The 25402-nt window shown below is 38.0% G+C and overlaps 1 protein-coding gene and 1 long non-coding RNA gene across 11 annotated transcripts in view; one reads left to right on the top strand and one right to left on the bottom strand.

Moving 5' to 3' along the window:
* The window catches only part of rbm20 (RNA binding motif protein 20), a 52473-nt gene extending 27780 nt beyond the window's left edge, over nt 1-24693 (top strand). For 9 of the 10 annotated variants that reach the window (XM_037109136.1, XM_037109104.1, XM_037109145.1 and 6 more), the window contains 13 exons: nt 6564-7611; nt 8105-8169; nt 8509-8618; nt 9522-9622; nt 15324-15470; nt 16755-16886; nt 16966-17045; nt 17769-18483; nt 18567-18653; nt 18799-19396; nt 20012-20077; nt 21543-21664; nt 23657-24693. In XM_037109136.1, coding sequence (XP_036965031.1) covers nt 6564-7611; nt 8105-8169; nt 8509-8618; nt 9522-9622; nt 15324-15470; nt 16755-16886; nt 16966-17045; nt 17769-18483; nt 18567-18653; nt 18799-19396; nt 20012-20077; nt 21543-21664; nt 23657-23725 — 3340 coding nt within the window. In that variant the 3' untranslated portion in view covers nt 23726-24693. Of the gene's footprint in view, nt 1-6563; nt 7612-8104; nt 8170-8508; nt 8619-9521; nt 9623-15323; nt 15471-16754; nt 16887-16965; nt 17046-17768; nt 18484-18566; nt 18654-18798; nt 19397-20011; nt 20078-21542; nt 21665-22886; nt 22986-23656 lie in introns of all 10 variants that reach the window. The other variant, XR_005076841.1, reaches the window with a different exon arrangement.
* Nucleotides 19189-21521, bottom strand: LOC119025534. The gene is made up of 3 exons (XR_005076842.1): nt 20474-21521; nt 19761-19803; nt 19189-19326 (listed from the first exon to the last, which is right to left on the bottom strand). It is a non-coding gene; the product is annotated as an uncharacterized LOC119025534 (long non-coding RNA).
* Nucleotides 24694-25402: the final 709 nt, after the last annotated feature.

Raw genomic sequence — 25402 nt, 5'->3', positions numbered from 1 at the left:
TGTATTAAATCTTAGATGATTTTTTTTGCAAACTAATCAAAGATTTAGTTATTGTCATTTGATGCCAGTAAATGTTTATGTTCAAATGGTACATTCAGTCTTTTGTTCATTGTATAATTTAAACATTTTTTTAGGAGTTGTGTTACTCATTGTGAACATACTTAGAGCCTTTAATATAATTTAAGTTAGTACCTACTATGTATTCTTAATTAGAGTTGTTTTTATCATTTCATAATATGCAAACAAAGATAAACATCATGATGTGATGTTATGCTTGTAAGATATGTGTTATGCAGGAAAAGAAGGGATACAACGACTATCACATTTTCTTCCTAGTCTGTGTACCTGGGTCTTGGCACTGAGCAACAGAATCAGTAAGAGGTGATTTAAATATCACAGCCATTTTTGATGTATAATCAATTTGCATAACAAATTCCCAAATTTAAATTGTATGTTTTCACAACTTGGTCACTAGACAGTTCCAATGCACAAGCTTACACATTCTCACTTAGCAGCAGCAAATATTTTCAGTTTCCCATGCTCTTTTAGTAGATACTTTTGAAGAAAAAGTAAGAAACTATTTTTCTGGACTGGCACAATTAGTGAAAGAAAAGTCACATTACTGAGCCAAAATGGGTGACTCTAATGTGAAAAGTCAATAACAATACAATTTCACTAATGTCCTAGCGTTTAGTTTTTAGATTAAAGTCATAATACAGTAAAGTGGACACATGCACATTATTGTTTATGACAGCTCTATAATTTCACCAAACATTTTATGGTTTAAGCTTTGTTTTTATTAAATATGCTCTATGGCTGATATGACTTGACCTGTATATCTTTCTATCTAAGCTATTTGAGCTGTAGGTTAAAGCATTGTGAAGCGGGAATAGGGTTGCAGTGGTATACTGGTATCAAGTTATACCACAGGAAATTGATGGTTATTAAACGATGGCCATTTGTGTGCCTACAGTATTGAATTATGCAATTGTAATGTTATTTTAAAAATGTATGTTTTTGTCACATTTTATGTCTGTCAGAACATAATAGTTACATAAATGATAATAATAATAATAATAATAATAATAATAATAATAATAATAATAATAATAATAATAATAATAATATAATGCATGCATAATACCATGAAATTGTGATAATTCTTGGCTCTTTAAATATTGTGCTGTTGCAAACCTTGCTGTGAAAATCAGTGCTTAGAACACAAATCAAACGCAATTGACTTGCAGTTGTCACAAATTGTACTTTACTTTGTTGTCATACATTCTCTAGAAATGTTATTTTTTTCTGTCATCAAACCTGATTTATATGATTTGTGTGCTTTTTTGATTTTTAATTGTGAAACAGAAACAGAAATACTTTGAGTCACATAAATTTGCAGATTTGTTATAAAGACTTAAATACTGTGTTGGCAAAGAAGCATTGCTATGACATGGCTTTGACTTTGAGAGGCTATGTTTCAGCTATGAAAGGTTAACAGTAACAAATGCAATGCAAATATGGAATGCCATGCAGTCTGGCATATTTGAAAAAGCTCTTTGTGATGTAAATATATAAATGAATGTAGTGGGATTGAAATAATGGGAACATACACCCTCCAAGGTCTCTAGTACAAGTTAGAGATCTGTTGAATTGGATATTTGGTATATTGTTATATGTGATGAGTTTATACAGACATTTAAGTCTTTGTGTGCCCTCTTTCTTCTGTATGGAAGTAAAAGTATGTATTTTATGTGCTCTGATTTACACCAAGGGGGATGTGTGGGAGTAGTGTGGCTCTGTGAGTCTTTCAAAACAAGATGATAAAATCATGGTGAGACATTTTGAGACTTTTCTTCATAATTCAATTAGCGAGCCTTTGTGTCTTGTCATCTTTATCTATAATCCACTGTCTTACTTCCCTTCCACACCTGGTTGCAGTTTATTTGACGTTTACTTTCCCTCTTTTCATCACAAGATTGGTCTGAAGTGTCTAGCACACTGTGCCAGCTGCCCCGGAGTCCATATTAGTCTATTAAGGACACTGTGTGTCGGGACGGCAGAGGCAGCTCTAGTATTTATAGCTTTGAGTCATAAGCTGGAATGGTGTAAGTGTATATCTACATCAGCATGCCTGTTCACCTTAGTGTGTGTATAGTCGGCAGTGAAACTAGGGATTGTTAATTGTCTAAAGTTAGTCACTTATCATAATTTAATTTGGGAACTCCTTAGACCATGGTACATGACATAAACAGTTTGTGCATGTTTTTGATACTGCATGAACCAGAAATATTCCAAACCTAATCCATGAAAAAAAAAAACCATTGATACCACTGTTTGGTATAAACCTTTTATTAACAAAATTACAAAGTGCTTTACTTGGAAAAATGCAGGCAAAATGATCAGATTTTAAGTCTAACATGTTTATTAGGTGTGTCAGACTTCTGCTGAGAACAAGAACTTAAAGTCTGAACTGGTGAGCAGTCTGAATCCCTGTCTCTTTCAAAGTTGAATAAATATTATGGTAATGCCCATAATACAGTGTATGACTGGTAAATAGAACAAGTATGCTGAAAGTAAAGGTATATCAAGCGATATAGACTTGTGAGCAGGTAATCCATTATCAGATGACTTTTTATTAATTTTGGATTATGAGTGTTATTATTTTCCAGCCATTACACCACATTGTGAAGTTTTACATTACCTGCATTAAAAAAATCTTTAAAAATTTAACATAAATTCTGAAGTCTGCTAAGTCAGGAACTTATATTGTCCTTTGAGTTTTCTATTTCTGTTTCAGGGCTGTGATCTTAGGACCATATGTCCACAGCAGGTTAGCTTACTCTCAGCAGGACAATGAATTATGGTTGTGATATGATAAGTTTATGATGTGGCAATGTAATTGCAAGACCACATCACATCTACAGAAGCCAGTACGAGGACAGTCCTAGAGGTGATAATCCTCCACAAGATTCAGTTGCATAGATTCATATTTGAAAATGTGTCTAAACTTTTTTTATATTCAAGGACAGCCACTACCTATTTTATAACCCATCTCTCAACATGTGCTCAACTGTTTAAGAACAGTCTTGGTAAACATGATCACAAGTAACTATAATTCCATCCCACTGGTGTTTCTGCATGCAAAACTTCACGGCTGATATATCTTTGTCTTGAACAAATTGTGATTTCGTCACGTCTAATCCAATTGGTCTGTCACCTGTCTGGGGGCTTGGGAGCAGTGGCTAGATAGGCCAGTGTCAAGTGCTTAACATAGATGATGTGATGAATAGCTGAGTAGACTAAGTTTAGACAGCATGTGAGAGCATTCATCAGAAATTGAAAGGAACAGACCAGTCAAACAGGGTCATAGCACCAATGGGAGGTTCTGAGTGGTTAAATTATAGCACTTTGTGTTTAAGGAAGCTGTTGTACAGTCAGTATTGTATAGAAGTAAAAAAATGTGCACTTAGACTACCAACCTCTTGATATTTTATCCATGCTCTATACAGCTGTCCCTCTTTTATTTCAACTACTATCTCTTTATTCAAAAATGTTACATTATGTTACACGACCTGGTCCGTAATAGAGGGACTGTTACCTCCCTGTGGAAGACGAAATCCACAATCTTCCATGTGTTGGTGAGAACTAATTGAAATCATTTTTGAACTACAAAAGACTGCTGAGCTTCAAAAATTATTCTTTTTATATCATGTCACAGTGTTGTGAGTAAACAGCTATCTCGCTGGCTGAATGAAGGTAGCCTCTTTGATGATATATTAATCATAGTGATCAAATTACACGCTTAAAGTAGTAAGAACATAGATTGTATGACATGAAAGTTATTACCCACTAATTTGCTTTGCATTGCCTTGTAATACACTATATTACCAAAAGTATTCGCTCACCTGCCTTTACTCATTCTATGAACTGAAGTGCCATCCCATTCCTAACTCATAGAATTCAATATGATGTCGGTCCACCTTTTGCAGCTATTACAGCTTCAACTCTTCTGGGAAGACTGTCCACAAGGTTGAGGAGAGTGTTTATAGGAATTTTTGACCATTCTTCCAAAAGCGCATTGGTGAGGTCACACACTGATGTTGGTCGAGAAGGCCTGGCTCTCAGTCTCCGCTCTAATTCATCCCAAAGGTGTTCTATCGGGTTCAGGTCAGGACTCTGTGCAGGCCAGTCAAGTTCATCCACACCAGACTCTGTCATCCACGTCTTTATGGACCTTGCTTTGTGCACTGGTGCACAGTCATGTTGGAAGAGGAAGGGGCCCGCTCCAAACTGTTCCCACAAGGTTGGGAGCATGGAATTGTCCAAAATGTTTTGGTATCCTGAAGCATTCAATGTTCCTTTCACTGGAACTAAGGGGCCAAGCCCAGCTCCTGAAAAACAACCCCATACCATAATTCCTCCTCCACCAAATTTCACAGTTGGCACAATGCAATCTGAAATGTACCGTTCTCCTGGCAACCTCCAAACCCAGACTCGTCCATCAGATTGCCAGATGGAAAAGCGTGATTCATCACTCCAGAGAACGCGTCTCCACTGCTCTAGAGGCCAGTGACGGCGTGCTTTACACCATTGCATCCGACGCCTTGCATTGCACTTGGTGATGTGTGGCTTGGCTGCAGCTGCTCGGCCATGGAAACCCATTCCATGAAGCTCTCTGCGTACTGTACTTGGGCTAATCTGAAGGTCACATGAAGTTTGTAGCTCTCTAGCAATTGACTGTGCAGAAAGTCGGCGACCTCTTTGCACTATGCGCTTCAGCATCCGCTGACCCCTCTCCGTCACTTTACGTGGCCTACCACTTCGTGGCTTAGTTGCTGTTGTTCCCAAACGCTTCCATTTTGTTATAATAGAGCTGACAGTTGACTGTGGAATATTTAGGAGCGAGGAAATTTCACGACTGGATTTGTTGCACAAGTGGCATCCTATGACAGTTCCACGCTGGAATTCACTGAGCTCCTGAGAGCGGCCCATTCTTTCACAAATGTCTTGTTTCACAGTCTGCATGCCTGAGTGCTTGAATTTATACACCTGGGGCCAGGCCAAGTGATTAGAACACCTGATTCTGATCATTTGAATGGGTGAGCGAATACTTTTGGTAATATAGTGTATGTTAGCCCTGGTTTGAACAGATTATATATCAGCAATATTGGTAGCGAGAGGAATGAGACTGAATAGTGGAGCAGAGACAGCCAGCCATGTTAAACGTGCCACTCTAGTGATACAAGGTAGTTGTTCTAGGGAGGCTGCCCATTTACATCGATTGTCTGAGAGGAGAATTTAAGAATGAGTTGTCTCTCCAGATGTTCACTGACTTAATAGGTGAGTTTTTTTGCCAGTAAAGTGGACTAACATATTGTAGCTAATGGGAAATGTAGTAACATCTGTGCACACTGCAAGTTGCATCAATTAACACTGGCTCCATTTATAAGCTGACAAAATCATCTTTCCAAACTCCTGTCATCAGGCATACAAGCAAAGGAAAATGCATTTTCTGAAAATAAAGAAAGTCATTGTTAGGTTAGAGAACAACTTCATCAGTAGTGAACTGCTGTGTAATACCTCTTGGCAGGGATTATTTCCTTTGGTTTATCCTAAACCCAGCAGCTCTGACAGACAGTTGATGGCTGTGCCCAACTGCCGGCCATCTGCTGGTCGATCACTTGTAAGACTCGCCTTGTTTGCTGATGCTAGCTGTGAGGAACACAATTGTGTGAATATGGAGAGCAGGAGAAAAGCACTGTACTGAGTACTGGGTAAATGTCTTTGTGTTACCCAGTAATTAGTTTTTTTGTCTTCGTAGTTTCTTAGTTAATGAAAGTAGTGAATGTAACATTGCTGCTGGTGGTTACTAGTTAGGCTCATGTGAATGTTCATTAACTCTATTGAACTGAATAAAAGTGATCATTGGTAGGTAGTTTGTAATAGTATATAATTTGCATTGTCTATACTGTATTTGCATAAAACATAAATACTTGTTCTAGGCAGTCAACCAACGTAACTAGAGCGTAAATAGAACAGAGTGAACAAAATCGCATAGGGGCATTTATTGTTTTAAGTGATTCCATATCCTGTTAACCAGTAGTTAATTTTGAAAGACAAATGTCTTTGCTGTTACTTGCTGATTCTCAAAAGAGACATGCATGGCTTGCATTGTAGTGTTGGCACCACTTCACTTCCACCTCAGTTCCACTGGTTCCTACTGGCATTATCTCTACATTAATCCAGTTTAGCTTGGCTGGATTCTTGCAAATGTGGCTGTATATTAAACTTGAGTGATAATGGTTTCTGGGCTGGTAACTCAGAACGTCTGAGTTGCAGACTAGATCTGCATTACCATTTGTAATGAGGATTAAAGAGAAGCCACATAATTTAAAACAATCAGTTCAAGACAGCTAGTCTGAGCCCCACTTTAGGAGCATGCATGTGATCAGAGACAGAAACATTAGTGGCCAATTTCTCAGCTATTGTGTTACATCTTATAAAGTCAGTCTGTTTGTCCTTCGAGATTTATACGAAATGTGATGTCTTCTTTCTCTTTATAGCATCAGTGCGGTGCCTGTCGACAGCAGTGATAAGAAGGGCCTACAGGTGGGGGGCCAGCTGCAAGGTGTTGTGCAGGCGGGGCCTCACCAGCAGAACCAGCAGCTCCTCCTGACTCCAGCAAGCCTCCAGCTCGCACAGCTCCAGGCCCAGCTTACCCTCCATCGCCTCAAGCTGGCTCAAGGGGGCAATACAGCCACTGCCGCCACTGTTCTCAATCAGGTTCTTTCCAATGTCGCGATGTCCCAACCCCTGTTCAATCAGCTGAGGACTTCGACTATGGTTGGGAACCCCCAGAGTACATTCCCCACAGGAGTGCTAGGGTTTCCCTCTGCTAATTCAGCCTTGGGGGCCTTGGTGGGTGGGGGATTCAACCAAAACCCAGGGAATGTGAGACTGAACCATCCTGGTGGAGGTGGAACACTGGGCCAACAGGGTGCAGAGTATGGTAAAAAGTCAGGGTCAGTGTACCCCTCCGATACTGACAGGCGTCTTCAGTACAACTTAGTTGGGGGTACATCTCCAGCATCAGGAACTGCTGGTGATGGTCAGTACTCAGCGATTAACTCTCAGGTAAAAAACATGAACAATGTTGGTTTTCAGAGAGATTTCTATGGGCATGATATGTTGGGGCAACAAACTGGGTTTAGTGTCAATGAGCAGAACATGAATGTTTATAACTCCACTGGGCATAAGGAGCAATGGAAAGACCCCGCTAACCCGAGTCATACTGGACAGATGGATATGGTTTCTAATGCTGCCAGTGTGTGGACAGCAGCTGGGAAGCCAATTCGGTCCAGAACAGAGCTGTATAACCCAGAGGAGCCCACCCCTGACCCCAAATTCAATCCCAGTAGTGGGATTTCCTCTTTTGGTTCAAGTGGCACGCAGGGGTTTGGGGGTTACCAGGCCCTGCGTGGAAGTGAAGAAGCTCTATCTTCAGGTACCAGGACACTTCAGCCTTACCAAGTCAGTGATTACCACGCTGTCACACCCACTCAACTGCCACACCAATGTAGCATCTGTGACAAGAAAGTCTACAACCTTAAGGTCAGTGAACTCATAAATCCTAAGCATAGATTGCATGTATGTTGATGTGTGAGGAGTTACTTGTAATTGTCACTGTGGCTGTAGAAGACCTGAACATTAAGAAAATTGTTCACCTGCATATGTAACATTTGTCTGTCCACACTTTAATTAATGGATGGTGGGAAGTTTAACAAGCCATCCAATTCTCAAGTATTTTGTCTTTAAATAAAACAGGGGTGAGTGATGCTTAAAATATATCCCAGACCCTAGAATTTGGGTTTTGGCTTTGGATGAGATAATGGGTATTTCAGATGTATTTAAAATGTTTTGAGTTGATGGGCAACTGCAAACTAACTTGTTTCTTTACTGCTCTCAGTCATTATCTTATACAAGGCGTATGATGGGAGAGCAAGCAGTGAGCTTCTGATATGAACAAGCCATTTGATTCTATGTTTGGATGGTGTATGTGTGTCTGTGTGTGTGTGTGTGTGTGTTTATATGTGTTTGTTTTTAGGACTGGGACCAGCATGTGAAGGGAAAACTACATCTGCAGAACCGAATGTTGTACACAAATGAAAGGTGGGTTATTTGGGACTTAAATTGACTTGACAGAGTTTAAAGTAGGTTGTAATTGTCGTTTTACTACTGAAGTACAGTTACAAGTCTCATGCTCAAAGCTCATGACTTCTCATGGTTAAGTCTGTTTTTTGTTGATTTTCAAATAATTTTAGGTCAAAATGTTTGTTTGTATTGGCCAGTTCAGAGAAAATATCTCTCTTTTAGAAACATTTTGTTTTCCTTTTCCTCACTCTATATACAGCTGTCTTAATGTTTCTATGAATATGAGCTCTGTCACAAGATATGCGTGAGCCAGGCAGGGGAGAGGCAGCTATAATCAGCCTTCAATGATTGTTGCAGCTCCACAGCGGTATCAGCTGGAGCTGTTCACTACGGTGTCGGCAGGCCTTCTGATGGAGGTCTGAACACAGGAGGGACGAACTCCATGGTGTACTCTGCTCAGAGTCAAGGTAGGATAACCCATTAGCCACCACAGGTGTCCTTGTTTGCTAGCATTATAATGAGTGATGTTTTTCTCGTTGTTTGAATATGTGAAGCAGAGTGATAGATGGAGGTCAGGGACTATTTTTAGTTACATGAGGGTATGAGGCAGCGTGTTTTTATAACTTGACAGTGTACTTAGATGCATTGATGTATGCTGTTTGAATAAAGTGACTTGAAATCCAAAATATGGTGGACGAGAGCACTAATCCAAATCTTAGTTTACTTGTTGGGGGTTTAAGACTCTTTGTGCGCATATTGTAAGAGTAAACCCACAAAGTTGATACACAACAAATTGAGCACCTGTTCTCTCGGTGCATGTCATTTGTCGCACCAAGAAAGCGAGGAATATATTAAACTTGCCATGATCCAGCACTACTTCACAACATCATCAAACTATGTTTTCATTGTTTTTATTGAGTGACCCTCGGCAGCAGATATGACACAGATTTTTGGGGGTTGCACTTAATAGCTATACATGATACAGAAAAATGATGTCATCTTTTCAGCTACTAAATAGACAGCTGTTGTAGAAAGCCAGCACCTTGGGCCATTGTAAAGAAATCCTGAAGCCAAATCATTATAATTACAGCACATTCAGCATATTCTATGTTCAGGAAATCTTTGCTGGAACAAACAGTAGAGTATGACCACTCTTGGTGTAAGTTTTAAGCACTGATGCATGTTTGTGCTGCATCTATAATTCCAACATTGTGTTTTCAAATGCATAATTATACAACAGATAAACTACAAAAAGTGAAAAACCCAGTAATGATTTTGAATGATACAGATTTTAGGTAACATTTAGAACATTTAACCATTAAGTAATGCGTGAATACATTTTAAATCCAAATTTCAAATTGTTTCCACAGATGCATCCTCAGGAGCCAATGCACCATACTTACCAGCTCCAGCCATGAAGACTTATCCCATATCAGACACAGGATTTGCCCCACACCAGCCAGAGTCAAAGGTCAGACAAATGTATGGATGTTTTCTCAGGATTTACCATTAGCATATCTAGTAATGAAGCGGTCCATCCTGGACTGATGATATTACATAACAGGAATCTGGCTATACCTTGATTAGTATTGTAGTATTTGACTATTATCAGTAACTGACAATAATAGACTTAGATGGTGCTGGCCAGTTTCATTGGTGTTCTTAAGTGCAGACTATGTTTTTCAGGCTGATGATATGGTATTATACTTGTCTAATTACACTTGCATGTCTTCATATTTTCCTATAAGTTCTTGGACAAAAGAAAAGACGTGAGATGTAGCAAGAGAAATGGCAAATCAGTGTCCAACATTTGATTTAGAAATGAATACCAAAATGCAATGAACTATAAAAACAAAAACAAAAATAGTTGAATACTAAATTGATAATGATTAAGATTAAATTATTAAAATTAAAAAATGAATGAGTTGCTCTGCTTTTCTCAAGGGTTCTCCAATTATCATATTTATGTTTTCTTTTCGTTATTTACGTGTAAATGTCCAGCTCAAATACACAGTTCTCATCTTCACAGATTTTGTTGCTTAGCAGCAGGAGAAAGTGTACAAGGTGCGTAATGAGTTGGCCCTTAATGCATTACGTATTGTGAATGGACCCATATCCCCTTGTTGACAGCTGCTGGAGCCTGACAGTGGGCTTTGTCTGGACTCGACTACTCGTTTCCACTCAACTGTATAGCCTGGCAATTACAATGCTGGCTAGAAACTATGTGTTTTTTTATGATCTTATTTTCTTAATGATTGCCCAACTTCTTGAAACTGTTGCATTTATGAAATGCAGATATTTAACCAAATAGCTTCTCTGTTGAGGAAGACTTTTGTTTAGCATGTCTCATATTATCCAACACATGTCCATATTCACAAGTTCCTCCTACTATAAAAATGTCTTTAAACAGACTCAACTCAGCCCTGCCATTAATTGTGTGCCTTTCAGAACAGAAACTGTTTCATGTTAACTGCAGCAGCTGTCTACACAAGCTCTGCAGAGCCCCATGCTCCAACTATATTGCACACACGTCCTGTAACTGCAGAGCTAACTGAAAGTGTTTATTGAGCAGCAGAAATCTTTTTTACTTGGATTTGAATAGGCTGCTAACAGGGTAAAACGAAATCGATGGTAATAGTAGGACAACAACAACATTTATTGGGACAATAGAAATTACAAGCATCATCTAGACAGGAGCATATTTGTCAATGATTAAACAATTATTTGTTAAGTTCTGTTAATTGTATTAAAACAGGCAATAATAAAAGCTACATTTATTTTGCTGTGTTCCTTGAAACACATCTGTAACTACTTGTTGCTATAGTCAGTGTGCCTGTTCAATAGTGCTGGACATTGACTGGTTGACTAGGGTTGAAAAACAGCAGCTGTTGATGGTTGTCCATCGTGAAAGTAGGTCTCTTGAAAATCACATTGCGGATGATGAGCGAGGTGAAAATTTGCTCCGGCAAACCACGGGAAACTCTAATCTGTTGGCCAGCGAGCAGCTTTCAACAGTTAGCGGGCATCAGTATGCATTCAATGCTGGAACAGATACCTGTACGTGAACACACACTGTACACACTGTACAGTCTTGTACAGTGTGTATATATTACGGTGCTGCAGTTTTCTTAACTTCTTGAATCAAACCTTACCATGCATTTTAAAGGTGTCCCATGAATACATTAAATGCTTGTACCAGCTTTTTAATGAAGGCACAGTATATCACACTCAAAATAATTGCAAGATTATGTTAATTGAAAAACGTAATCTTTCATCTGTCAACTTATAGACAATTGTCCTGTAATTCAGCCAGATCTATTTTGGCATGTTTGGACATTTTAGGAGCAGAAATAGAAAATAGTGTGCACTTTATATAGTGTAACTAGACTAGACTAGACAGAATGTATACAGATAAACAATAATGAAAGCTCAAAGGATAGTGAAAAATACATTATTTAGTGAAGAGCAAGATTAAAAAATAATTTACAGGACAAGTTAGCCTCCTTAAAGAAATGATTCAGATTCTCAGACCATGTTGTTTAAACTACGTCCCTTTCACTATAAAACTTTATTGTGTCCGCCATTTGCTCTTTTTTTTTCATTGACAGGGGACCCTATCTAACAGGAGCCAGGACTCTGTGATCTGAAAGTCATATGTGTCACTGGTTGGTTATTGACAACATGATTTATTGTATCAGCGGGAAAATATTTACAGGCTGTGCTACATGAGCTAATGTTAGTTGTCATAAACACACACCTGTCTAAGCAGAACAGGTGGGGTTTTACTGTTCTTAAGTCCCTGTTTTGAACAGAGAGCCACACAAATCTACTATACTGCCACATGGGATGATAATTTGTGATCTAGAAATCAAACTCTGAGAAAACCCTCTTTGTGAAGTGAAATCCAAGATACATTTCTCTTAGCTAAATTTTTTGTTCAAAATGAAGTAAAGCAATCGTTACAATCTATTTGATAAGCCGCGCACCCACATTTGCGTAACCACGCAGATACAAGCACACATGCATGCTTGCACATACATAGCCCTCCTGTTGTCCAGAAGCCCAGCTTGAAGTAACACAGTAGCTTCATGTGATAACATAACTCAAATGGAGATAAACACAGGATTACAGCTAACTGCTGTTAGGAGCACAGACCTTAAGACCCCCGGGTCACACCCCCAGGCGATGGTATAAAGTTTCAGACTGTTGAGAGACTGTTAAAACGATCTGAGGGATCAGCGTGCGAGCACTCTGCATCGGAACGTGGAGAGAAACTGTGAAACCTGACTGACCATCTCCCTGGATCTTCCAACATGGGTCCTGCTTTGCACAAATAAACAGACATGTCCTTAAGAGAGATTCCAGCCTGTGTCAGTCAGCATGCTGTCAGTGAGAAACAGCAAATCGACGTGTGAAATGGTTGTTATCTTTTACACCATTCTGCTCCTAACTAGGTCATAGCATTGAGAGTGTGAAGTTTTGAGCTACAGAAAGTAACGCTGAACACACCGTGGCAGATGAAACCAGTACCTCTGTTGACTGTTGGAAAGGGTGCAAAATGTTTGAGTAGTCGATTTATGAATGAATATGGGAAGAAACATTTTATTTTAGGATTAACTTCAATAAATTCACAGGGGTTTAGTTATACAATAATATTCTCCATCATAGCTAATTACCAGCTCAATAAAAAAGAAAAAAATACACATTTTTGGCTCAGTCCAAGGAAAAGTAGCTTCAGAATGACAAAGTATTTCCTGTAATGTATTTCTGTACGTAGTTGTGTTTTTTAAATTAATTATTAGAATAAAGCTGTAGTGAATGTGAGTGCCAAATCTTTTGTGCGACTGACAAAACTGTGGCATTGTTAAGCTGAGATACAGTTGTAACTGAAGATGTAACTTTTTATCAAAGTTTGTTGTCTGTTTTTGTTGAAAAAAAAAAAATAGTTGAAAGTCTTATGTGCCAAACTTAAGGAGGCCCTGGCAGTGTGTGCAGGGCCTCCTTGTGAGTATGCAATAACATGACAACACTCTGCGCCTCTGGTTTGCGGTCAGCAGAAATTGCTACTGTTTAAATCCTCAGCCAACCTTGACAGTGATATCAATGCTGTGGTCAAACTGTCTGGGCAGTCAGACACAGACAACATTTTACAGGTCAGACATTAGTGAGTGCAGTGAACAAGACTCTTGTTCTCTCTAATATTCCAAGGACATAAACTCCACTCTATTCCTGGATGTGTTTATTGAGGCAACCTGCATTGACCTTTATGTATTCTGATGAACGCTGTGGCTGTGGCACTGGCACTGAATGGAGCTGTTAATAGACTCTTATATCTGAAGCTGTTGATGTCAACTTGCCGGCCAGAAATCATTAAGTTGTGTCATAGAAATTCAGTTATTAATCATCCAGATCATCTTTTAATTGTGGTTGTATGAACAGTTATGCGGCCTTTCCGCGACTTGTGAATAGATAAAGTCTGACATTTAAAAAAGTTGTATGATGCTCCAAAATTGCTGTTTTAAAGGAAAGTACGAGTCTTCAGTTGATGAACTACTTTATCTTTATTGTTATCAGTCAGGTTTTTGTGAGATATAACCATTTGTTATTTATGGAATATTTCGGATTGGTACTTCATGTATGTTATGATTACTGATACACTTGCCTCTGATTGTGTTTCACCATGCATAGTTAAGTGACTTTGAGACTGTAAAAGTTTCCTCGTGCCTTTATTCATGCTACACACGATGGCTATTGGACCCGATGTGAAGTATATGTTAGGGTAGAGTTTTCCCTGAACAAATTCCCTGTAAAAACAGAGACCCTGGCTGCTGGTCCGAGTTGGAATTAGGACTCCAGTCTATCCCACACATGGAACTGTCTGTCATGTCTATCAGCCAGAGAAGCAGGAAGAGGAGGAGGGGCACTGTAAAAACTGCAGCTGCAGCACAATAGTTGCAGAAATAAGACTCCCTGATATGACAAGCTGAATTTACTACTGTGCCACAGTGATATTAAAAGAGGTGTCAAACGGTATGTCCAGTGGCTGGTTTGATGATGAATATAGATAAACACATTAAACTTGAAAGGGGTTCTTGCCTTTGTGTTTTTAAAGGTGTCATATGCAGGAGGTAAACTGTTCAGTAGCACAATTAACCTAAACAACAACATGCAGAGCCCCTTCTCTGGGGAAGTTATGCAGTTCTTAAGATGATCACATAGATAGAGCTTGAAAGAGAAAGAATGGATTAGTAATAAGACATCTGACAGAGAAACAAAAGGAGAAAAAAGTCCTCATCTGCCTTGCAAATAAAGCTATAAAAGTTAACATTGATAATCATAATAAAGCAGTAGATTCAGAAATAGTAATAATACAATATGTAGAACCAAAACAGATTGAATTACGAACACCTTCACTGTGTTGTCTCTATGCAGCCCACTGTGTGTGTCCATGAAGAAAAGTATAATAAACCGGTCATCTACCAGCTTTACTTAAGATGAAAAGGGGGATAGACAAAGAGATATGCCTGGCAGCCTAGAGGGATTTGTGGCAAATGTGGCAAATGTCTGGGGACAGTCAGCTGACAAGTCTGTAAATCCAAACAAGAAAACTTTCATTATCACCACTGCACTACTGCCAAGGAACTATTAATAGATGCAATGAGGTGGGCTGTATCAAGGAGGGAAAATGACATGACATCCTGTGTGATAGTGTTACACTGATGTTAGACAGACTAGCCTCACATATTGTTAAAAGATCACACACACACTTTATCTAGTGTGTCACCCATTTACAAATAGACAAGGAGACAGTCTGGTTTGAGAAGTTAGCTTACGAACTGCAACTAGAGTCCCTGACCAATGACAGCTGGGTTAAAATGTCCTGTCTTCATTATAAGATTGGCAGGTTTTGCCGCTACAGTTAATAATAATGTAAAACTGGATGACTTGTCCAGTAAACACTGGTCATGTTGTCAATGTCATTTTACTCTGAAGGAGGACAAAGTTTCTTGATTTAGTGGAAATTGAAAGTTTAAATATTGATAGAGTGGTATGAAGGGTGGTACAAAATTCGAAACAGATACTCAGTAGATTTTTGACACTGATCCATGCAATATTACAACACTTTACAACCCTCACAGTTGCTCAGAGTTTGTAGTTTTTGTTATCTGCAGACATTTCCACCGAGAAAGGCAACAGCAGGGCGAGTCGTTCACATCTGCAACCTCCCTGAAGGCAGCTGCACAGAGAATGATGTCATCAACCTGGGACTACCATTTGGCAAAGTTACCAACTACATCCTCATGCGCTCAACCCATCAGGTAACATAACATTATTATTTATCAATTATTATGACTCAAGTTTATTGATAAATATTTTAATTTTCTAATGTGTATCTTGGATATTGTGTCACCAAATGTTAAAAGTAAAAGTAAAATATTGTGTTAAAATACTTATACTAAAATAATTATTTGGCAATAAATCAGTATAAGTATATATATATATATATATATATATATATATATATATATATATATATATATATATATATATATATATATATATATATATATATATATATAAAATCAAAAGTACAAGTAAACATAGATCATACATATATTTACATGTGTAGTTTTCTGTCAGTTGCCTTATTTTTGGGTGAGATAATTTGCATTTTTCAGATAAGTAGAAGCAGTGTTTTCTCATACGATTACTGATAATATAAATTAATAAGGTCCTACTTTGGCACTGATGCACCATGTAATCTGCAAATTAACTTGCAACTAAAGTCATGTAGTCATGTAGTAAAGTAAAAGCATAAACATTTATTTATCTATTCCACACCCCTCAAAATTGTACCTAAGTAAAGTTCTTAAGTAAATGTTCTTATTTGCATTCTTTCACTGTGTATATTGAGTACATTAGTCAGAGTTAGACAAATTAAAAAAAAAAAAACAAACACTGTAAGTGTCCAGGGTAACATTGATCTTCTTTATTTTGGCAAAGCACAGCTGCTTGTCAGACCTACAGTAGGTCTATGGCCTTTAACTGCATACTGCCTTGGTTCAAACTCAAAATAATCTAAGAAGTATTGCTGTGTGTGTGTTTACAGAGATCTCTGTTCTAATGAGCTCCTGATGATCATGTGAATATTTGGCTTGAAAGAAATTGGCCAAGAAGCAAATCACCAAATCATCTGTGTGCATTTCTGTGATTATCAACAGATTTTCTGTGCTGCAGCTGTTATGTGATATTATGTACGTTGTCATAACTTACTGGCTGTTTAACTACTAGTACATGACAGCTCACTCAGGCTCCCAGGTTTCAGTTATCAAACTCAACTGCAACATTAAAATCACCCCTATCAAATTTAAAGCATTCACACCAGAATCATGGTATTGGTTACAGGGACTAAAGCAACGGTTCTTGTGATTTATTATGGTCATGAAATGTGAGCACTTGTGATGATGATTTTCAAAGATTTGCCTGCATCCCAGTCTGACATATGACATGTGAAATATGTTTTTGCAGATGTCCTGAAAGAAACACCATATAACTGTCAGAAGGGGACTATTGTTTACCGCAACTCTGTGTTCTCCCATTAGGCATTTCTGGAGATGGCATATGTTGAAGCAGCTCAGGCCATGGTTCAATACTACCAACTCACTCCAGCTATGATTACCAATCAGAAGCTTCTTATACGAATGTCTAAGAGGTACAAGGAGCTTCAACTCAAGGTACGACTGCAGATCAAAGTAAACAGCAATTAAAGGCTGTAATTACCAGTTACCAAACTTGAATTTCTTTTCTGTGTAGAAACCAGGTAAAGATGTTCAGTCCATCATCCAGGATATCAGCTGTCAGCGGGAGCGGGATGAGATGCAAGAACATGAACAGTAAAGAAGCTCTTCATTCTCCTTTTAGTCTCAAATCCGTCTTCTTGTGTGGTCAGGTTCTATGGGTCAAAAGGAACTGAGGAAAGCAAAAAGGAAATTCAGTGAGGAGTAAATATTACTAATGATAATGCCTAAAGCTTTCCCAAGGGAACTGTTATTTTTTGTTGATTCTGGCATCTCCTGTGGATGAAACAGTTCAAGCACTGTCACCTCCTACGGTAAAGATCTTGATCTGGCCTGCATATGCATTTGCTTTGAAAGAAAGAGGAAATGCATTTTTAATACCGTATTTATTTTTTAATTACAGGTGATGTGTTAATTTATCTATTTGTGACAATGTAAAATTAACTGTAATATAACGATGGTGCAACAATTACAACTTAACTTAATGCCATGCTGTACCACCAGACCAAAGACCCCTCAATTCATCCTCAGCAATCTGCCATAAAAGAGTCTTAATTTTATGACTTATCTAACCTTGATAAGTCGGACTCCGACCCAATGACAGCCAGTAACAATAACTATAATAATTACACAAAAAGAACCAATCTTCTCATTGATTGTCCAATTTGCCTTTAAAGGTCATAGCGAGATATCAGTATTAAATAGAGACTGTTTCATGACTAGTTAAAATTTTCTTGTAGTACACAAATCAGTGTTAGATTTCAGAAGTTTTTGCTTTAGAAAATGTTTCCATCTAAACTAGCTATCATATCCCTCCAGCTACATGCCAGAGAGAGCACGCTCCCGCAGCCCTATCAGCCGCTCTCTAAGTCCTCATTCCCACAGCCCCAGTTTTACATCATGCAGCTCTGCCCACAGCCCCCAGGGGGCATCATGTAGAGGTCCAGAGAGAGGCAACAATGGCATGGGCCCCCGCAGGGGCTCTTGGGATTGGTCATCACATTTACGGAGAAGTGAAGACGAAAGGGAGAGGGATGACCCATGGAGAAACGGGGGCAGCGTGGATGACGATCGGCCTAATGGACGGGCAGCTGACCGTCGGAAGGGTTACCAGAAACCCTTGGATCATATTAGCTCAAGATCTGCAGATGAACGAGGAGGAGGAGGTGGAGGTGGAGGTGGTGAAGGGATAAGAGCCAACAGAGACTGGCACCCACGAGGCAGCCCTCAAGGCATGTCCTTCAACTCTTACAGGAACATGGAGGATGACTTCTACATGAAGGAACAGATGTACAAGTCTGACAAGCCGCCCAGACCTCCATACCAAAGGCATGATGCAAAGTCAAAGAGAAGGGATGGTGGTGACTACCACAGCAGATCAAGGCATTCAGAGTTTGAGATGACTGAGGAGCCACTTCGCAGAACCCTGGAAGACAAGAGACAGATGTCACCAGACAGGGGCAGGAGCAAGAAGACAAACCGGAGGCACACCACTGCAGAAAAACATGACAGGGAAAATGCTGCTGACAACTCTGTGAGTAACTCATGTAAATGTGCATTATTCCTCTATACCTGCTTTACGTATCCATCTAGTTGCTAAGTAATTTCTTTTCCCAGGATCGCCAGTCAAAAGAAAAGTCTGTGTCACCTCATCGAAGCAGCAAGCCAAAAGAGGCAACCAAATGTAGTCAAGATAGAGACACTGTAAGTAAGCATTTTGATTGTTATTATACATTTAAACCCCTTCAGGTCCTTATTTAAGTCCACAGGTTCACTGTTGAAGTGGCAGGGTACTGCTAATGTACTTCGAAAATAGTATTTATAACTTTTTTCTTGAACCATTTTGTAGGTGAAGGAGTGGGAAAGTGGAGACGACACTGATGAAGAGTGTTGGTATCCTAAGAACATGGAGGAACTGGTCACTGTTGATGAAGTGGGCGGAGAGGATGATTCCATTATTGAGCCAGATCTTCCTGAGCTGGAAAAGTTTGTGTCTTGCCCCAAAGAGTCTTCAGAAGAAGAAGTTGTTGAGGAGCATAAAGTACCAGCTTCTTCCTCCTCCTCGGAGCTGCAAGAGACATCTAACGAGAAGTCTAAACAGGAAAAGTTCTGTGAGGATGTTGGACACCAAGCAGAAACATCTGTAACTGTGAAACCAGAGACTGTTTTGACTACAATGAATCCTGAAGACCAGAAACTCCAATCACCTCAGTGTCCAGTGGCTCCTGCGCTACCATTACCTAACCTTAGTGATTTCCCAAATGAGGAGTTCAAGGCTGCACTGGAGGAGACATGTTTAGAGGACAATGCAACCAAAAGCGGGTCATCAGAGGAGTCAATGGAAAATACCATTTGTGCATCGAAGGACAGCAAAACCCTGGAAGTGGGACAGGTCACAGAAACAATCAGTAATGGGGTGCGGCACAAGGATGACAGTCTTAAAAAAGGTGCAAATGTTTCCAATTCTTTATATCATATATATGTGTGTGTGTGTGTGTGTGTGTGTGTGTGTGTGTATATATATATATATATATATATATATATATGTATCCCCGCGACCCTGCAGAGGATTAAGCGGCGTACATATAATGTACAGATAATGGATGGATGGATATATATATATATATATATATATATATATATATAGCATCCTAATGGTCTATTCCAATACGATATATTAGACTATTAACCAATTAGTCGTTTGTAAAAACATGTGTAGCTATTTTGATAATCTGTTAATTCTATTATTTATGTTTCTACCAAAAAGACATTCTAAAGTTCAAAGAGGAAGTTGATATATTTCATATTTACAGTCGTTATAGTACCAGATATCATCTGTGTTTCCCTTGTTGAGCTATGTTGGAGGATAGTAAGAAAACAAAGGGTGAATTTTGAACACAAACAGAGTGGAAGATTAACTAACTCTGACTTATTCAGACTACTGAAGCCTCATTTAAGTTTCAGCTGAATTAGATAGATCTTGTGAGAATGAAAGCAATGAAGGCATATGTAGTAAGTTTTTGCTTATCCTGCCTTTCTCATAATTTCTGCATCTTTTTCAGAGATTGAGGCCCCCTCGCCATCTCATGAGCAAGACAAAGCTGTCGGTGAACACAGCATTCCTTTGGGTAAGCGTCTAAATTATAATTTTCACTATGACTAACTTGAAATGTTTTACAATGCACTGAGAATAAATCAAGATTTAGGATCTCAGATATAGTTCATATAATTCTCATTTTGACAGCAAATTTCAGGTTGATATTTCAGGTAAATATTCAACTGCAACAATAATGATTAAAACTAATGATGAAACTATCAGATTTCTCTGGCTGGATAATAACCTGTCCATGAGCCCTTGAACTGGTCTATATTTAATCGTCGCCACAGATACAGGTTCATGGAGTCTTGAGCCTGCGATCTTAGTCCTAAAGATAAAGTGTTGTCATGCACACCATTAATAAGTGCACTGACAACCTGTTGCATTAGCACTCTAATTGACTGGAATTGCTTTGCCACTTGCTGACCTATTTCGATGAGCAGGTTGTGAAATGTTCCCCTGGGAGATGAGTATTTATATTGTCATTAGGGCTAGAATGACACGGCTGAGCACATGGCTGGTGTTGGACCTGCTGCATGGAGACTGACATAAGCTGTGGTGCACTATAACAACATTAGACCACGGTGCAGACACGAGAGTGTGGCTATTTCTGTTGTATGATGCCTGCAAAATGTGTGTGTGTGTGTGTGTGTGTGTGTGTGTGTGTGTGTGTGTGTGTGTGTGTTTGTCTGTGTCCAGAAGGCTCTGTATCCATTGATAGCATGGCTGAGGCTAATATAAGATTGATGACTCATCTGGTTGTTGTTGTTGCCATTTAGTTATTTTTTTTACATTCTGGAATGAGAACACTAAAAGCCGGATTCTTGTTGTTGTGTACCCTTGTATTCATTTGAACTAGAATAACATGCACTTTTTGCAATTTTGTGTTATCAAATTGCAGTTGTATTAAAATGCAGTGGAAAATAAAGTGGAAGAACAGTGTCCCATCCTTTATTATTCATTATGCATAGAAGAAAATTAAATTGTGGTGATTTTAGACCATTTTTAAGTGGAGATTACATTTCATGTATTCATCATTTCTAAATGTTTTTGTGTACAAAATTGAATTTGTTTGAATTTTTGTCAGTGATTTATGTTGTCCCTTTTCTCATTCTGATATATTTTTCTTTGGTTTAAAACACTTTTGTTAGTGCAGTGAGGGGTGCACCTGTAGAGGTTACAGTATTTGTCATGGAGGCATTGTGATGAAGGCATTGTTTGGTTTCTGTCATTGTTGAAAGAAAATATTGAAATTGAGAAAAATGTAAATAAGTAGTAAAACAAATTTATACAGCACATAGATTAATTTATCGAATAAATATTTTTACTTTTAGAATTTAGATTAATTTACAAATGCTTCATTATTTTCATGTGTAGCTTGTAATTCACTGGATTGCAGTACTGCCTCAAGTACTGCCTCAAAATCTGAGAACCTTCATCTGTCGGATGCTGATTTGTTGGGCTTAGTTCTAATCATTATGTTCACTGTCTAATAGGAGTTGAGTTCATCGTGCCGCGGACCGGCTTCTACTGTAAACTGTGCGGACTGTTCTATACCAATGAAGACACTGCAAAGACCACCCACTGCCGCAGCACTGTCCACTACAGGAACCTACAGGTAGACACTGCACCGTAACACACACAGTTTTCAGCTGATGTTGATGATGATGAATTCAAATGACAAAATGGAATTATACATTTCCTTCTTTTTTGTATTCTTCCCTCCCTGAATTCCTAATTATATGATTACGCTAACCCTCACTAAGGGCAGTGTGTACTGTACGTACACGTACAACATGTCTGCCTGTGCGTTTGCTTTGATGCTAGCCTACATGCTTCACTATACTACTGGTGTGGTCCACGGTCATTGTGGTCTGGTAGAAACATTTTATACACCACCTGTTGCTGGTTTGAGTAATGTCGTCATAGAGATCATACATGATTTTCTCTGCCTTTCTTCTTATGTTCATCTGATATGGGAGATCACGTTTTTTTCTAAACAGGACCCCAAAATACCGTGAAACTTTACGACCTTTTTGTTAACTACATGAGGGTCAATTTAGTGTACAAACATTAAACTGACTTTTATTCACAAAGCACACCTGCTCTTGGTACATTTTGGTTGTTTAGTTGTTTTACATTTTGTATTTAAACTTTTTTCCTGCTAGATTGTAATTTGGCAGTATGCAAAAAAAGTACAAAAAAACAATTTATATATACCTATATTATTAATATTCATTTTGATAGTTTATAAAAATTCTTGTCGTTTGAAGGAATACACCAAAAACCCACTGTTTATGTTTTTTATCACATCTTTATGATTTCAATGAATTTAAATGACATTTTGACATTTTTAGATATTTTATGAACTAAGCTGCCTGTAGTGGGGCTCGATGGCCAGAGTTGGCCTTCTAGAGGACAATTTAAGCCATAATCTAAATATCTGTTTATGCTGTTCATTTTTAAAATTTTTATAATGCTAATAATGATGTAATAATGCTCTTTAAATATCTAGGATCCCTAATTGTAAATTCATTTTCTTGATTCGTTTGCCCCTGCCCATGTCACGTTTCATCTGGCCCACTAAAAAAAAACTTTTGGGCTCCAGTGGACTAAGCAGTTAATTGAAATAATCAACAGATCAGTCAAAAACACAGGAATGTGATCAGATGGTAAAAAACAAACTCAGACAAAAGCAAAAATGTATACGAACACACTCACACATACATATACATACACACACAAATATAGGCTTTGCATGTAAACTTGCAACTGTATTAGGTTTCTCATTATTGACCATTCAGTGCCAAGTCGTCTTGCATTTCTCTCGTCCCCGACAGCACAGCTGAGGCAAGGCGGAGGAGCAGCAATTCCCTAACATGGATTACATTCCAGGAAGAAAAAACCTGTTTTAAACAGTTGTGCTGTCTGTCAAAGCTGTACGTGTATATGTGTGTATGTGTGTGTGGGTTGCTGTGTGTGTGTAGATGGGTGTGTGGTTAATATTTTTTATTAGTTTTATTCTTTTTTGACCGCAGATCTACTTTCATCTGTATAGTCTAACTTCAGCACAGTGTCTCAGTACGGTAACTGCTGTACTAAATAAAAAGATATGGAAGAAAGAAAGACAACCCCCGACTGTGAGAGGCTTCCATTCTCATATACAGTATTTGAGTCAACTAAAGTGGCACAATTTTACCAACATGACTCTCTGAACTTAATGCTGACAATTTTCTGACTGAAGCTGATAGTTCTTAGCTGCTGATATCGATTCATTATTAAATCATTTGTTAATTACAATGTGTCACATAATAATCATCTTGGATGTTAATTATCATCTTAAAAATCCTTTAATATTCTTGAGGTGGATGTGTTGGTGGCATTGTTATAGAGATCTGGATCTGAAAAATATTACCTTGTGTTAACAAAAAATGCTTTTCATGCAGTCAAATCATAGCTCACATACAATTTCATATACACACACTCTCTCTCTCACACACACACACACGCACGCACACACACACACACACACACACACACACACACAAATATATACATATATATATATATATATATATATATCTTATTCCTTTCTTCCATTTGTCCACAGAAGTACCTGTCCCAGCTGGCAGAGGAGAGTCTGTTGGGGACCCTTGCTGAACCTTCAGCTGCACAGTGACAGCAGCTTGACCTGTAGAGCGAACAACAGAGGAGAGAGTCATGTATATGTGATGTTGGTGCATGGCTACAGTTATGTGACACATGGAAGCTAGTGAATATAAACAGTTGTACTGGTTTTGATATTTTGGTAGAAGGGATTCTTGGATGTCTTTAACGGACAACCTTAGCCATAGTTGCTCTTGTACAGACCGGCAGCGTTATGTATAGCCAAGCTAACATATTTAATTTAATTTTTTGGTTTTTAAATTTTCTTACAATTTAGTTAACTGGATTGTGTGTGATAACATGTATTTGTTTATGTTTTTGGAATTGGAATGTATTTACAATTATTTCCAAGTATTGAGAAGCCAAACTTTATCAGTATGTGCTTTTGTCTGTCCATTAGCTGAGTTTAAATCAATTATACTTGTCCTAACAAGAATAATACATTTAAAGCTGCAAAATGACTTGAAATATGTGCTAAGGAATGTTTTTACTCAGTTAAAGAACTGAGACTGATTCTCAGGTTTGTTGTATTTGTTTAACAGATTTTGGTGTATAACTCAGAACACAACATTTACATTTTTATTTATACTTGGGGCTTTAAAGGCACTTGCTGTTTTTCTTTAATCTTGTGCCAATAAGAGCACTACAGTATGTTTGTCAGGTTAAGATGTACATCATTTGGATTAATAATGATGCAACTATGCAAAAAATGTTTGCATTTTATGTTGGATTTAATTCATAAGACAATCAAAGTCATATTTACCAACATATGCGATGCCTTAAATTTTGAAGACCTTAAACCGGACCACATGTTTAACTTAACATGCAATGTTTCATGTAACAGTGACTTGTTCAAAAGGATTATTAAGACAGAACTTGTTTTTGTATACTGTGAATACTGTGACTTCAACAATAGTCCTTTTATTTTATTTTCATAAGTTTTTTGATGCAGCAAAACTTGAATAAAGATTTTAAAGTTGTTTCAAAGGGTACTTTGTTTTTCAAAAGAATATTATGTCAAACATGTGGCATATACTATGTGGTGTAATGTAGTACAGTCATGAAAACAACCCATGGACAGGGTACAGTACACCATCCATCCATCGCTTTTCTGCACCATGACTTGAGAGCAAGAGTTGTAAAAGGGCTCCACCAAGTGTCGAGGCAAATAAACATCCAGGTGCAAAAAGTAAATCAGATACATGCATTTGTTAAACTTGGTTTGGATATATAACATTTATCCTGTCCCAAATTGTTGGGATTTTTTTTTGTAAAAATAAATGAATAAATAAAAATAAATGTTTCACTGTCATGTATTTTGTAGCTAAGTAACATAGGAGGTTCATACAACATTATATTAAGTGAACTTCCTGTTCAGGATGATTAACATGCTTTGGCCAGGAGAGCAATCAGTTAATCAGTCATTTTAATCAATATCATCATCACCATCATCATGAATTAACCAGAATGTTGTAGGTGATATCAAGAGCTGAAACTGCCAGAATGAAAAATAAACAGAGAAATAATTAAATGGTCATTAAATAAATTATTATGCCAATAGATGCACCACGATAATATTAACAATAATGGAGACAATAATAGATATATTAAATGTGACATGAATTGATATCTATGTTTTACTTGGCCTGTTTTCAATTTTATTTAACATATTTATTTATTTTAATATCTT

This window comes from Acanthopagrus latus, chromosome 1 (genome assembly GCF_904848185.1).
Source record: "Acanthopagrus latus isolate v.2019 chromosome 1, fAcaLat1.1, whole genome shotgun sequence".
NCBI lineage: Eukaryota > Metazoa > Chordata > Actinopteri > Spariformes > Sparidae > Acanthopagrus > Acanthopagrus latus.
The sequence above is the reverse complement of the archived record's forward strand: the minus strand, read 5'-3'. Positions and strand labels throughout refer to the sequence as shown.